This window comes from Montipora capricornis, chromosome 14 (genome assembly GCF_036669925.1).
Source record: "Montipora capricornis isolate CH-2021 chromosome 14, ASM3666992v2, whole genome shotgun sequence".
In the NCBI taxonomy this organism is placed as follows: Eukaryota; Metazoa; Cnidaria; class Anthozoa; order Scleractinia; family Acroporidae; genus Montipora; species Montipora capricornis.
This window is the reverse complement of record NC_090896.1, coordinates 13,435,883-13,450,882: the sequence shown is the minus strand read 5'-3', so window position 1 is coordinate 13,450,882 and position 15,000 is coordinate 13,435,883. Positions and strand designations below refer to the sequence as shown.

At 38.2% G+C, this 15,000-nt stretch overlaps 2 protein-coding genes across 4 annotated transcripts in view; one reads left to right on the top strand and one right to left on the bottom strand.

Annotated features, from left to right (window-relative positions):
- LOC138032118 (dual specificity mitogen-activated protein kinase kinase 5-like) overlaps positions 1–14,045 on the bottom strand; it is a 41,392-nt gene extending 27,347 nt beyond the window's left edge. For all 3 annotated transcript variants that reach the window (XR_011128278.1, XM_068879712.1, XM_068879713.1), the window contains exons 1-9: positions 13,896–14,045; positions 12,891–12,939; positions 10,466–10,533; positions 9,887–9,956; positions 8,922–8,962; positions 8,471–8,535; positions 7,080–7,134; positions 6,343–6,407; positions 3,395–3,434 (exon numbers count right to left, since the gene is read on the bottom strand). Coding sequence is in view for 2 of the 3 variants with exons in the window: in XM_068879712.1 (XP_068735813.1) it covers positions 3,395–3,434; positions 6,343–6,407; positions 7,080–7,134; positions 8,471–8,535; positions 8,922–8,962; positions 9,887–9,956; positions 10,466–10,533; positions 12,891–12,939; positions 13,896–13,994 (552 nt within the window). In the remaining variant the exon portion in view is untranslated. The remainder of the gene's footprint in view (positions 1–3,394; positions 3,435–6,342; positions 6,408–7,079; positions 7,135–8,470; positions 8,536–8,921; positions 8,963–9,886; positions 9,957–10,465; positions 10,534–12,890; positions 12,940–13,895) is intronic.
- An 85-nt stretch (positions 14,046–14,130) lies between these two features.
- LOC138032124 (translocator protein-like) overlaps positions 14,131–15,000 on the top strand; it is an 8,165-nt gene continuing 7,295 nt past the window's right edge. The window contains exon 1 of the mRNA XM_068879720.1: positions 14,131–14,186. The gene's annotated coding sequence lies outside the window, so the exon portion shown is untranslated. The remainder of the gene's footprint in view (positions 14,187–15,000) is intronic.

The following is a 15,000-nucleotide window of genomic DNA, read 5'->3' as shown; positions in this document are numbered from 1 at the left end:
GTCTTTCGTCCAGTAAAGATGACTAGGTTAAATACTGTCCTGGCACGCGAAATGTTCATTTCCGGTTGCCGTCCGCGGCTCAAAAACGTCGCGTGCTTAAACTCCCTATCATTGGACATCACTTTAAGAGTACACTTAACTACTACCCGCAAATACATGGTACGGCCATAGGCACAAAATGGCAGTTGCCTTCATGAGTAAGGTAGAAACGGAGATCTTCAGCCAAAGCGAATTTAAAGGAGGTACGTCACAGTCTTGGATTTTGAAAAGTTTAGCCTCAACTTATCAAAAAGATCGTTTGTAATCCGTTTTAATCTTCTGCATCCTTCACCATCCTGGTCATGCTTGCATTTATTCTTGTCTCTTTGGTTCTTATCTTCACTAACAAATTGTTATTTTCATTATTTCCCCATAACTTAAATAAAATTTATGTCTCTTTTGAACCCAAAATATCGTGACGGAGCTCCTTTAAACCGCTCGTTTGGAAACGCTACATAGACGACATAATCTCGCTCTGGACTATAAACAGAGACAAAATAATGCAGTTCATTCAACAAGAAAATGAACATCACCCTCGATCAAATTTAGGTCTGAAGTTTCCGAAACGGAAACAACACTCCTGGATACCAGCATCTACAAAGGCAAAAGATTTGAAAAAGACGCAGTCGTTGATGTGCGCACTCATTTTAAGCCTGCCGAGACGTTCCAATCTACACATTTCAGTTTGTCTCACCCACCGGGAGTTTTAATAAAAAGGCGTCATCAAAGGATAGGCTCTAACACTTCTCTGAATAAACTTTTCCAAATAAATGTTTGAAGAGAACGTTAAAAACTTCAAATCGAATTTGCTAGAGAGAGGCTACTCAGAAAATCTTATAAACACGACTCTCTCAAAAGTAAATTTTGAAGATATTAAGAGAGCAAGCCCTCCTAAGAAAACAAAGGGAAAACAAAAGAATCTTCCCTTTTGTCACGCAATAACATCCATCGATGCCAAAGCTAACACAATCCTCAAAAAACTGGTATTTAAAAATAAAACAGCAACCATTGCTGAGCGAAATCTACAAAGATCCACCATGCATATCGCACAGGAGAAGTCGATCGCTCAAAGACATACTCGTAAGAGCCAAGCCATATGAAAAAGGCTAACACACACGCTTAAGCTTGGGAGTTGTGCAGGTCTGTCAACCCCAACTGTGGCCTCATTTTAGACCACGTGATTGGCTTCTTTTCCATGCAATTTCAAGAGCATCGTTTATTGAACTTTGCATATGAAGGAAGAGATAATTTAAACTTTCTTTCAACTCGTTTTCACAAAAACGAGATGCTTCCGTGAAGCATACACTGGGTTGCCTGTGGTACGTGCTACAGAAAATCAGAAGGCACTGAATTGTGTGGTATTGAAATACAGCATTCCAGTCTCTGAAGAATAACAAATAAAAGAGAAGCGAGAAACATTGGCTTCTGGGCTGACATGTTGATAATTTTCAAGTTCCCTTACAACTTCCTTGCACCACAAGTGTGCCCTCTGAGCATCTGACAGCTTTGTAATACTAAACTTCACTGACGTCAAGCCCTGTTGAGCGGGGTTAGTGTTAGGATGGGAGACCAAAACAATGAACCCGTCACGAAAAACAGAAGCATCTGACTGAAAATACTATTAACGCTAACAAATGCGAACTCAGCAAGGTACAGATTTTGTTAGCTTGCTTTATGCAAAACAAATATTGATGAAAAAGCAAATAACTATTGATACAAAGTTTTCAGAAAGAGCAGAAGGAAGTTTCCGGGACGGTCGATCGAGAATGAAATATTTACGACATGAAAACAACATTAATTTTGAACCGTGAATATAGAATATAAAAGTTACGATCAGCGACAAACATTTTGGAAGAGTTTTGCTATGTTCAAGTAAATTGCAAAATCGAAAAGTGACATGGCCGGAATTCAGCGGGCGCCGTGATTACGTTACCGCGGCATGTTTACTCGTCAAACAGTGAAGCATCTGTGTCAAATGATGGCAAGATACCGGGTTTTTAAAAAGTTTCTTTTTCTGTCAAGTGTTATAAAGTTTGACAATGAAATGAGCGAAGTCAAAACAAAGATCACAATCGCCCAACCCTTCTTTATGCAAAATCAAAATTTACTCTCCAAGACGCGTACGACGTTATTATCACCAGGTAATTGCATCATTTTGGAAATAGCAGCTACTTTATTCATCTGCGTCACAAGTTTTCACTGATTTTGGGGCTCATTTTGTTGAAACTCGAGCACGCTTTCAACAGGCCTGTGAACCCTTCCCGCTTACAGAGCAAAACTAAAAAACTTCTCGCATATCACATTTCAACCTTAAGCTCGAAAATTCAATACACAACATGATATTATAATTCACAAAGGCAGAAAATACCACAGAATCCTTTTCCAGCGAAAGTTTTATTGAAACAAACAACATATTTGCTCTTAGAGGCGAAAACCTCTTCCTCTTTCATTGCGTGCGTGAAGACAACAAACTCAATTGTGTCAAATTACCTTGTACTTCAGGTAAATACTGCTCACTTTGATTTCGTCTCGACGGGCGATAGATTGTTGTCGAAGTCCAGTACTCGTCGCTTTTGAGATTCATGCCTAGTTTATCCAACTGACTTTCCATTATTGAGCTTCATAAGGGTATATTTTGTTTAAGGATCCACTAAAACGCCATTCGCGTTGCATGACTTTCGACGCCATTGCAGGCTAAGTTAATGATTCTACTGTGTCCACCAGAGAAATCTACGCAGTTCCACTACCCTCTCGATCCTACGAAAATACGCGCAGAAGGCTCTATCCACAAAGACACCACTTACCAGGGGAGTGACAGGCAAGACTTTTACCGACACGGAAAAAAAAAAAAAAAAAAAAGAAAAAAAAGAAAACAAACAAACTAAACGCAGACCTCGACTGGGTTTGCCCATAGGCAACCCAGTAAAAAAAGACTTTCATATGATCTATAATAAGTTAAATGGCTTGTGCGGGTTACTTGCTGAAGATTATCTTCTTAGCTGTAGTGGAGGAATTGAAAAATAAAGAGGGGGTGATTAACGTCTACCTAAAAGATGTCAACTCAACAACACCGCAAGTCAAACTTCAACACTACAATCAACGCTCACAGTTTAATACACAAGTTTCATACATTATTCAACATCCTCTGACGTCTCAAGGAAAATGGAACTAGCAATTGACCAGTTCCCAGACGACTCTATAGAGATGTTCAAGACAGGAATTTTTAGGATTCTTTGGTAATACTTAAGTTTCTCCCTTACGACGACGAACTTTCACTCATGAAAACGAATTAAACTAACCAAAAAAAAGGAAACCAAATAGGTAGATCAAAGGCAACAAATACTGAGAACCTTACCTTAACTGCAATAATTTTATTAGTCTTCGTATGCAATGCCCTAAGGACAACATGAAGGATAGTATTGGTGCAATACTAATTCTTAATCTAAAAGTGGTACTACATAATATGACAAAAAAAAACCTTTTTTCCTTTGGATTTCAAAACTATGTTAACTAAACACTCAGCGACCCTAGTTTTCAGCCTTATTTCAAAAAGACACTTCAATATTTTAACTGGATTTTCCTATTTCATGAGCCGCCATTACTAACTTTAAAATCTTGAGAGAGCTGGACCAAGGAAAAAGTGACGTCAAATACTCACTAGTTTAGGAATGCAATGCGTTTGTACGCGACTGAGTTACAATGCAGCACGGGAGCTTCGGGCTTTCAGATTTTTAAACTTGTGTTTTACATACAATATAATAAACTACGTTTACACGCTGAAATTTTAAGCTATTGAGTGAATGTCATCACTTTTCCCTAGATCCAACCCTCTGAGGTCCAATCGGTGAGTTTTGGACGTAAGTAAAGGCGGACGTGAAATCCAAAACTTACGCTCACGGTAAACAGACTTCAGTTAAAAATCAAAGCTCCAATTTTGACAGGCAGGTGTTAAGCAAACACACTTTCAAAATCTGAAGGAAAAAAGGAAGTGATTCTTTTACCATAGTACAATGCTTAGTACAATGCTTGTACAATGCATAGCACAAGGCGTTTTCTAGAATCGTTACATTCATTCCTAGACGAGAACTCTGTTAATGAGAGAGCACCCTTCCCTAGGGTTTACGCATCACTGGTTTCCTGCCTTAGGAGCAATGAACAATGACGTCTTTTGTTATATATTTGCATTCAGTGACTTGCAGAGTACATGTACATTCCTCTGAAAAAGGCCGCAGAAGGCGGTCGAAAATTTAGTTTTAACGTTTTTAAATCTATATGTACAGCGCTGTAGTGTGGCCAGCAAAAGGTACAGGTCATGTATGGCAGCTTTTAGCTCCACCATAACTGGCAATGAAGAACTCGACAACCTCATGCAAGGCTTTCAGCTGTAAAAGGAGAAACGGATGGAACCGGAGATTCTTCTCAAACATTTGAAGGAACATTTCATGGGGAATGAAGGAGTACTTACAGAGAGAACAAAATTCCCCAAATAAAAACAAGGTAGGAGCCTACATTATTGTGCTTATTGCGAGGACCAGCTACGTAGAGACAAATTCATATCAGGAGAGTTATGTCAAAGCTACTCAATAAGGGTCACTGGGACAAGGCCACTAATTAAATGAAATCACCCCACTTAAAACTGTGTTGCAGATAGCTAAGAGCTTTGAAAAATGTTAAAAGGCAAAAGCAGTCATGCAGCAAGCCAAAGGTCCCATTGAACATTAGTAAACTATACATGAGCAAGGAAACCCCCTAAATCAGAGCAAAACTGGGGTAAAGGTCATTCAAGTTGACTTCAAAGTAAATCAGAGAAAGTATGGGGACAAAGTCAGTCCAGTTGCCAGGGCAAATTTGATATTTGTCAGTACTATGCAGCCTGGCCTCACACCCTCGCTCTATATGCCCAGCTTCAAACAAGTGATGTTCCAGAGAATCAGACATTTTACCTGTGCATGTCAAATGGCAGCATCCCCTTTGCCAAACATGCCAAACATTTGGAAGTCATGAACACAAATTCAAACAATCGACATCACTTTAAGTGATTGTGAAACTGACCTTTATGAGGTGGGGGGGTATTCAGCCAATTAAAATTGGGACTGACCAAGGACATGACTAAATCTTTAAGGATACAATTCGACACTGCTCCGACTTGTAAGACACTACCGAAAAAGAATAAGGACATTCATCTGGTGCTACCGGGCTACCAGACTATATTGTAACAAGGACATTGAACACTCTCCTGCTCAAAGGCTACTCTCCCGCTGTGGGTATATGAAAAATCCACTCCTCAGCACAAGGATTCAGCCTGGCCCCATGGCATTGTCAAGAAAGTGTCCTCTCCAAGGACAATGTGGTTTAATACCCCTCACGGAAAGATACGCCAGAATCGAGTGCAGATCCGATTGGCTGCTGCCCCGCCCACTGATGCGAAGACCTACAGTATATGTCCCAGTACATAGGTAGCCAAACAGAACATTCAGACTCTAGTGACGCTCAGCCATCTGACAAATGGCCAGAAGCCGCCTTGTAATCAGGGGCTGGGGTCACTCCAGAGGGAGCCCCCTAACCCTGGAAACCAATGTCCCCCAGCAAAGAGCCCAAGCCTAGCTATTGCAAGTCCACAAGTCCAGCACCAAAGTACAGATTCAGCAGTCAGCAAGCCAAATCAGACGCAGTAAAGATCTTCAAGAGTGCAGGAATCATCTCAGTCCACAGGGAAGTCAATCAATAGTGATGCACAGTGCAATCCAGCACCACTAAAGGACAATTGAGGACTCACTCAAAGAGATTTGTGAGACCACCAACCCACCTGAATTTGTAGAGACTTTCTATATTTTGTGTGAAAAAGAAACATTTCATTTCGTTATGAAAATGCTCGTGGGTGGGACCATGAAAGTTTGTTTTCAAAACTTCAAACTTTGAACTTTCTCATTAGCCTGTTCACATTGAGATACTCTGTTATAAGTTTTTTTTTTCCTTTTGGAAAAAGGGGGAAGTTACATCTTATCCCCACCATTCTTAGGCCCCAGCATGCTTTGGGGTGTGTATAACATGATAATGGCATCCATCTTTAGTGGTTATAGACTCTGTGTCCTTCAAAACTAATCCTATCTTTCAAATAATTGAGTAAAATTGAGTAGTTTCAAATGAAAACACTTTGCTTTTAATACAAAATGGAGATTTAACAGCTGATCCAATCTCTATAACAACCCAACCCTCCCCCCCCCAAAAAAAGAAAGAAAACGAACATATAAGAAAGAGCTCACACTTGACTCGTTTTACAAAGAGCAGATTCTAGTTACAAACCTATATACTGTGCCTCCGTTTCCATGACCTAATATGTCCAGATGCTGAATGTCAGTGTGCGATACCTGCAGATTCACAAATAATTATGCATTTATTTAATTGTACTGACTAAGTCATACAGACAAGTACATAAATTTAAACAAGCTGTTGTAACAAAATGTTTGACCAAGGTTTGGTAGCATAGTATAGACAAATCAGTTGGCCAATCAGAATTGACCATGGGAAGGGGCTACTTGAAACTTTTCACTAAACATACAGTCATGTACATGAATGTAGACGAACCTATGCTTGTTAAATTTAGAGGGACAAAACATTAAGATGTGCTATTTACACAATAAGAATGACATACATATATCAAGTGGTTGTACATGTGCATCAGGACTGTTATACATGTACATACATCAAAATTCGCCATATAAATATCAAAGGTCATAATTATTTACATGTTAAACGATGCCACACTTACATGCACCAAGTGGAAGTTACAACAAATGTAAGTTATAAACGTGTCGGTTTTCGCGCGAAAAATCAGGATATGAAAACATTTACTGTAATTTCCACTTAGTGCATAAAAAAGACAAAGAAATAAAAGTAATGAATTGAAAGTCATGACTCAGTGTTTTCTTTTGGTAATTGCACTGAACATTTGTATCTACGTTTCCTTTTAATGCAAGTGTTCCTCATAAAAAAAGGTTTTTTGCTCAAACCAATTATTCAGTTAATAGTCAAGGACATACCTGACCATTGGCTAAAATGTTTCTGATGTCACCACGTTCAGTCTTGTGCAAGCCACTATGAGAAAGAGAAAAATAATGACTATACTAATCATGCTAATGTACGCACCGTGATCTACAGTGTGTATTCAACAAAATTAGAGATTGAAATTACATGTATATATATAAAATAATACTCAACCTCTGAAATCACATTACTTTTGTTACCAGCTTACATCTGCAATTGCCACACCCACAGTAACTGGTGTTCGTTAAGGCACCGTGCATGTCTTCACCCGTACCGGTATTTGTTTGCCAATTTTGAGTATTTATTAACTAATTCATTTATAAGAAAGAAGTAAAATCGTTCTCTGGTAAAAAGTTTTGAAAAAACTATGAGCTTTCGACAGACTGAACTGCTGCCTTCAACGGATAAAAATGTGTGAAGCCTAAAAGCGAAAGAAATTTAAATATAACGAAAAATTTGCATAAATTAAAGGATAAAAGCATGTAGTAGAAAGAATGTTAAAAATGCTAAGAAAATTAGTGTTTCTTTAAGAGAATGTGATATTGTCTTGGGAGGGGGCACGAATTATTGTCTGCCCCAACAGTTTTTGCCATGTGCCATGACTCCAATGTCTTTCTTAACTCCGGTTGTTCGCTTTGTCAATGATTTTAGAATTGTTAAAGTCAATATCATGATTGTTGGGGCAGACAATAATTCGTGCCCGCTCCCAAGACAATATCACATTCTCTTAAAGAAACACTAATTTTCTTAGCATTTTTAACATTCTTTCTACTACATGCTTTTATCCTTTAATTTATGCAAAATTTTCATTATATTTAAATTTCGTTCGCTTTTAGGCTTCACACATTTTTATCCGTTGAGGCAGCAGTTCAGTCTGTCGAAAGCTCATAGTTTTTTCAAAACTTTTTACCAGAGAACGATTTTACTTCTTTCTTAGCATGAATCCTGGTAACGGATCTTCAACATTTTTACGTAATTCATTTATGTATGAATATTTGTGTGCTGATGTATTATTTTCATTTCCATATTAATTACCATCCATTTGATCTTTGTGATATAGTCTATTTTATAGCCTTGGTGAAATAAAGATAGTTCTTCTGAATCAATAATCTAGTTTTGCTTCACTTTGAAAGTAGGAAAAAGGGTTGTCAAGTTACATGACATGTGCCCAACCACTCTTTTCTTTAACAGTTCTTACATCTTAAGGGATCATTAAGATTTACAGTGTAAGAACCATTTGAAAGCATTCAGCAATAAAATTTAATGTTGTGAAACATAATTATGCTGTGGAGAGTGATGATCAATTTTAAAAACAAATCACCAACGGTAAAAAAGAAACAATCATATATATCACGATGTAATTCACATACGTGTAGGTTAAACTCACACATTTAGTTGCCTGTTGACTACTGGTGGAACTGCGTTGTTCACTGGTGAAGCTTTTGTGTTTATCTGTTATAGAGAATGTCAGGTGTAAGATGATACGCCAGTGAAAAAATATTCCCTCTTCAAAGAGAATTCTCTTTAGGAAGGTGGGAACAAAAGGGGCAAAAAAGAATGAAACCTGAATTCATCTGGCCCAAGTTATTCAAACGATAGATAGCACTATCCAGCGGATTTCCCTATCCAGCGGATATATAAACACTAGCAAAACCGATTGAGCTATCCAGGGGATACACTGTAGTGATTTATCCGGCGGATAGCGCTATCTATCGTTTGAACAACTGGGGTCTAATGAACATTCTTAGTGCATTCTCCCATTATAACTGACTAGTCTGTTTTCAGGAGCAGTGGTGCATTAAATGGCAGCAATTTTCGTGAAAATCTGATAGACTTACCGTAAGTCCACAAAAATTTCTTCTTCTTGAAGTTCTGCAAGCTGGTAATACAATGATCTAATTAATGCTCAATAATGAACTAAAGGGCTCAGAGGGAGTAGACTCTTAGAATTAGTGGACTTAATTATATTAGCTTGGGCTAAAATGCATGTCCTAAGATCGCTATAGAACATACAGTACTGCAGGTTAGTTCACCAAGCAAGCAAGCAAAGAAACTAAAACTATCTGAGAAGCTCTGAAGGGATTATGGAGCCCCATTCCCCTCATAGCTTCCTGGCTCTTTTGAGTGCTTTAAAACTGACAAAACCACCAGCTAGTTAGGCTACAATGTGGCCCTGCTGGAGTGTCAACCTACTTCTCCATCTCCAATTCAGAAGGTTGATAAAACAAAACAATGCAGTATGGCAGCACAGTTGTGCCCTAAGCCGTCTTGTAATAGCCTTAGTCCCCAAAAGTCACCTATAACTCAATGATCGAGCATCTGAAGTAGACTAAGTAATCAGAAGGTTACAGGTAACGACTACAGTGCAATGGGAGCACTAGGACTTTTTCAAAGTTGACTTCAAGTCAAAATAAAATTTTAAAAGTGCATCTACATGTATATATTAAGTTTATTATTCTTTTAAAATATTCATGTTCTGAACCACGTTCATTTCAAAATTTCATGAAATACATGTACATGTACATGTACCACAAAAATGTATACACTGGATGGGCCAAATTGTTAGTCATTATACAAACTGTTTCAAATTCCGCATAATCAACACATGTTATGCGTAATTTGGTAAAAAATTTCTGCATAATTTTCAATTTTTTTCCGCATCCTATCAGAAGCCCAGTAAGAGCGAGCCAACAAACAATAAAAGGACCTCTTCATTGGCAAGCATTAAGGTCCAGAGGATTCAGGGATCGTAAGCTACTTTAATTTTTAAGCTTTATTAAGCATTTTTAAGCCAATTTATTACCTTTTGGATAAACAATTAGAGGTTCCTGTGACAAATTCCTTTTCAGTCGTTCAGATGTAATCCAAAGGTGCTGTAATCATAAAAATGTAAAATGCTACATGTAACTTCATGGTTTTATCACTAACGACCAAGATATTGGTTCACACCAAACATTTACACTCTCACTGATTTCAAGAAGGGATAGGACAATTAAACTATACATTTCATCTGATGTGTGCTTTTCAATCTGCATGTGCTCAGATACTAAACACTGATTATGCCAGTCACAGAATGATTGGCTTTGAAACTAAAGCGAAAATCTAAATTCCTGTGCGATGCTTAATCCTCAGTAGCCTAATTCTCGTGTCACACACTTTTCTCAAAGGGAGTGTGACAAGAGCGACATGGACCGTCTGAGAATCAGGCTAAATCCTGAGAGGCTTTAAACAGTTGTCTTTTTGATGGGATCAGTATTCCTCCAGACATTAATTCTACAGCTGTAGGATTATTTATTTGTAACAATTTGTAAAAAGTATGCTATCATTTTAAGCTACATACAGTACATGACGGACCAAAATTGCTATAAAATCTTCAACTTACTGCACTGATCATAGCCTGCAGCTCTTCATCACCTCTGACAGTTATTCTGTCTCCTTCTTCATCTTCATCTGCAGTAAAATTTCAAATTAAAACATTTCAAATGAAAAGAAAATGTGCATGAAGCTGGCCTTAAAGAAAACAAAATTCTGACATTAGTCAACTTGTGCACATAATTAAGTGAGTTTTGCGTCCACACAAGAACAATTAATTTTGCCTGAAACATGCGTTTTTCTGTCTTGTGTGGCAAGGCAAGAAATGGATTAATGCAAATTGAAAAATAATCCTAATGTTGAGCGTTCTTATTTCTTGCCATTAGAATAAAATTTAACAGCGAAGAATTTGCAGTGATACAACAAGTACAGTGGCAAATCGCACTTAATTACTGGAAATTTATATCTAAATGGTGGAAATTATTGTAGTTGGTCATTACACCTTGTCTGACCAAAGTTTAAGATGGCAATCAATCAATCAATCAATTAATTTGTGGATTGTGGTCCAGCCTACAACCAGAACCCAAAAATATCTTGACTTCATCACCGATGTGACAGTTATTATCAAAAGATTTTCATTTAAGACTTTTTTTGAACTGGAAAAATGTTTTTTGAACAGTTGAGAAAATGTGATGGTCTCATGACTATAAATTATTTTGATGGCCCAGCTGCAGCATACATGTAGTTAAGGTAACCTCAAATATAACAGGGAAGGAGAGATCATGAGTGAGAAGTGAATACAACTGATTTAATATACAGCACAGGGATTTTGTACATTCAAACTCTCCATTATTAGTCTTGTACTTATTGTCAAAAAGCCATTGATTTTGTGACATCCCTTTAATAATTTTCCTCCACAGTCAGGGTTGTATATACAAGTACGTAAGAGCCGGCAGCCGGCGAAGTTCACGGCCTTCTCTGTCAGGTTTCGCTGCCTACTTTCATTGTTTGAAGAGTCAAGACATGTAGAGGAGATGATGTTTATGAGGTCTAAACTACTTGGGCTCAATACAAATAAAAATTTGCAGTGCCTAGATCTTTTCTGAAAACACATAAAAGACTTCTGACTCAAGGGCAGTTTAAAAACGTTATGCTTGAGACTTTCGTTTTGAAAAAATCTTGCTGTGGTGGCGGGAAAGTAGGAACAATATGATTTGTTGTCCGCCATATTGGATTTCAATATCTTTAAACAGCCACCGATTGTATCTTACTGGAAGGAAAAATCACTCAAGGACGTTTTAGTTCGCGCAAAACTTCCTTTAATCACGCCGCAATCATAAAAAAACTTGTAAACAAAGAAACACTTTCAAAAGGTTTGTTCTCAATCCAGAAGGAAATTTACATATGATGTTCTGCTAGCAACACGCTCAGCCTGCGTTGACGCATCTCTTACCACAACTCAACTGAGAAACAAAACTAGCCCCTGGTCATTCACTAACCGCTCCTTCGTTTTCACTTTGAACCTTTCAGTTGATCATTTATAGCGAACGTAGAAGCTGAGGACTCGTAGACTTTATTTAAACACTTGAACGTAACGCTCCTCGGAGTCAAATCCTACTTGCCCGCGTAAGTTCTTGTCCTCTCGAGGGCATCTCTACGCTTCAACATGACAACGGATCTTTATCCAACGTCACTCTTGATCAACTCTCACTGCTTTACGGAACTCCTAAACTCTTCGGAAAAAACACTACATCACTCTTAAACCGCTCGAGTGATTTTCAATTTTCAAAATTACTACAACCAAGTTCTGCAAGCATATTTTCCCCCTAATTACACAATGGAACGAATGTGTGTCATCTTCACACTTAAACAGGATCGAAACATCCTTTACGCCATTGGCCAATTAGTATCCTCCAATCAGCTTCTTTATTTAACAACCAATCAGAAGCCTTTGCTGGTCTTAGTCCTTCAAAGTGTGTGCCATGTTTACACGTTGTCAAGTGGCAATATTTGCCATGCTCGTTAGCTCCAGCAAAACCCCCAAAAAGATACAAAAAATATCCCTCAACTTTTTGTTTATAGGGTTGTATTATTGAAATGTCGCTTCGTCTTTCTTTGAGTAACATGGTTTTCATAGTATAATTGTAGCTTAATTCATCCTTCTAATGTCTGAGTTTCATGGCCCAAAATGCCAGGAAATGCATTTTCCGGGGGAGCATGCCCCCGGTCCCCCCTAGAAGCGATGGGCTAAAGCCCATCTTGTGGGTCCTCTGGACCCACAACCGTCTACTTTGCAAAAAACTCCGGCTACTTAAAACCTTAAAGAAAACCCTGACATTACAGCCCTCTAAGGTCTTACAGGTCAGAATGTGAGTGATACAAGATAAAGAGACAAAACAAACACAAAATTAAAACAAAACCAAAAAAAACAGCTACACTTCCTAAATAAAAATATCATCCATGAATAGCAGTCATCCATACAGTAGTATGCTTACATTCAAATGCAGTGGCAGTAGTATTAGGCATCACCTGGGATATTGCCTCCTGTATCAAGATAAGACAGTCCACAAGACAATCAATGATTATATTATTAATTTTTAAATAGCAAAATCATATCTGTGACATACCCTGGTGAAAATCTTTTTAAGGATCTTAAAGGACCTTCAAGGAAGAATAATTCATATGGCCTTGGATGACCCCTAACATTAAACATACCTTAGATACCATTTAAGTATTTAGTAGCTTTCTGAATTAGCCTTGCATGGCACTTAAAAATAATAGTGTCTAATTCTACAAGGGCTCAAATAACAGCACTTGGCTCAGGTCACATAATAACATGCTATGCTGATGATGATAACATACATGTATTGATTCACACGTCTATAACAACTCCTCATAAATTAACTCATTTTCAAAAAAAGCAAAAAAAAAGTGATATTTATTTGATCTCAGACAGGATCAAAGTAATTAATTAACAAGGCAGTACCTTTCTCTGACCAGAATAAGAACTGTGAGAGCTAAAAGTTTCAGGCGGTAGTGTCCACGTCACATTGTAGATCAAATGAATGAAGGGGTAGTTTCTAAAGAAACTGTGGTGCTGCGTCGGTGGGGAAGTAGTATACAAAAATTTGGTTTTATCAACGGAGTTGATAATGTAAATTGGCCACCGTACAGAGATTCTAAAAGCTGACGTTTCGAGCGTTAGCCCCTCGTCAGAGCGAAGGACGAAGGGCTAACGCTCGAAACGTCAGCTTTTAGAATCTCTGTACGGTGGCCAATTTACATTATCAACTCCGTTGATAAAACCAAATTTTTGTATACACTGTGAATCAGACTTATTGCTGCTTTTCTTCCAAAATTTAAACCTTAGTTAAGATTTCGCAGAGAACTGCATCACTCTAAGCAAATTTCGTTTGAGGAAAAAGTTGTAAAGTATTTCACAAACCGGCGTACATTCTTGTCAAATTAAGTTATTTATAAATGCATAACAGAAATCATACCAGAACATCTCGAAAAACGATATTCTGATGAACCGTCCAGTCTACGGCTTCACCATCATCAGGAACAATTCGTATCACCAGGGAAGGTGATAAGGACATAAGGCCACAAAACTCATTTCACTTTACTGTGGACTGGTCGTCCCTGTCAATATTGGCAAAAAGTAAAGGGCGTTCCAATTCAACACTGTTGACCGCAAAAGACTTGGCTTGAGTCTCAGATCTCACGCGGTCGTTCCGTGACGAGCATACCACATACCAGTGTTGCTTCACCAGTGTTGAGACTTTCGCAAGGTAGGTGTCGGGGCTTTTTGATTACGTTATTTTGGACATACAATCTTATATATCTTGAATAGGTGCTTGGTTATTAAGGACACCGCTACAAACAAACAAACGAAAACATCATGGCATTCTCAACCCTTCGTTTGCTCTCTGTACATTACGCAATCACAGTTACATGCTTATCGGCGACTCAGTTTACTTTGGTTGTGTATTCGTTCGAGCACAGTTTCATTTTGTGAGGTCATGATTCCTACAAGGTCGAAGAATTAACCAAACGTCAGCGTCTGTTTAATTATGTGAGACTGAGATCTTTCAAGCCTACCGTTTTGCTCACTCGTGGTGGCTAGAAGTTTAAATTGGGTCGATTTCGGTCGAATATTGTGGGAGTGGCACGCCAAGGCCTGCAGTGGGCCACTTTCAGAAATACCATAATACTCTTTGTTTGCCCTCCAGAATTTTGAATAAGCGTTGCTTTTATTTATTTATGGCGCCATTGTAAGTCCCAAGGGAAATTTAAAAATGCTTTTTGCATAATTGCAACATTTTGCATAATTTATGCAAAATGTTGGAGTTGAAACAAAGAGTATTATGGTATTTTTGAAACTGGCCTATTCACTCTTTGTAGCTCTAAATCACTAAATTTTTGCATATATTGAGGTTGTTTTTTTGGATGAAAAATAGATATATAAATGAATGTAATAAAAGCCAGAAAATTATTTTCTGAAAAAAAAGTAACCCTCCTAGCAGGGAAGCAGAGTTGGCGCAGTGGTGAGAGCACTCGCCTCCCACCAATGTGGCCCAGGTTCAATTCCTGTACGGGTTGCCA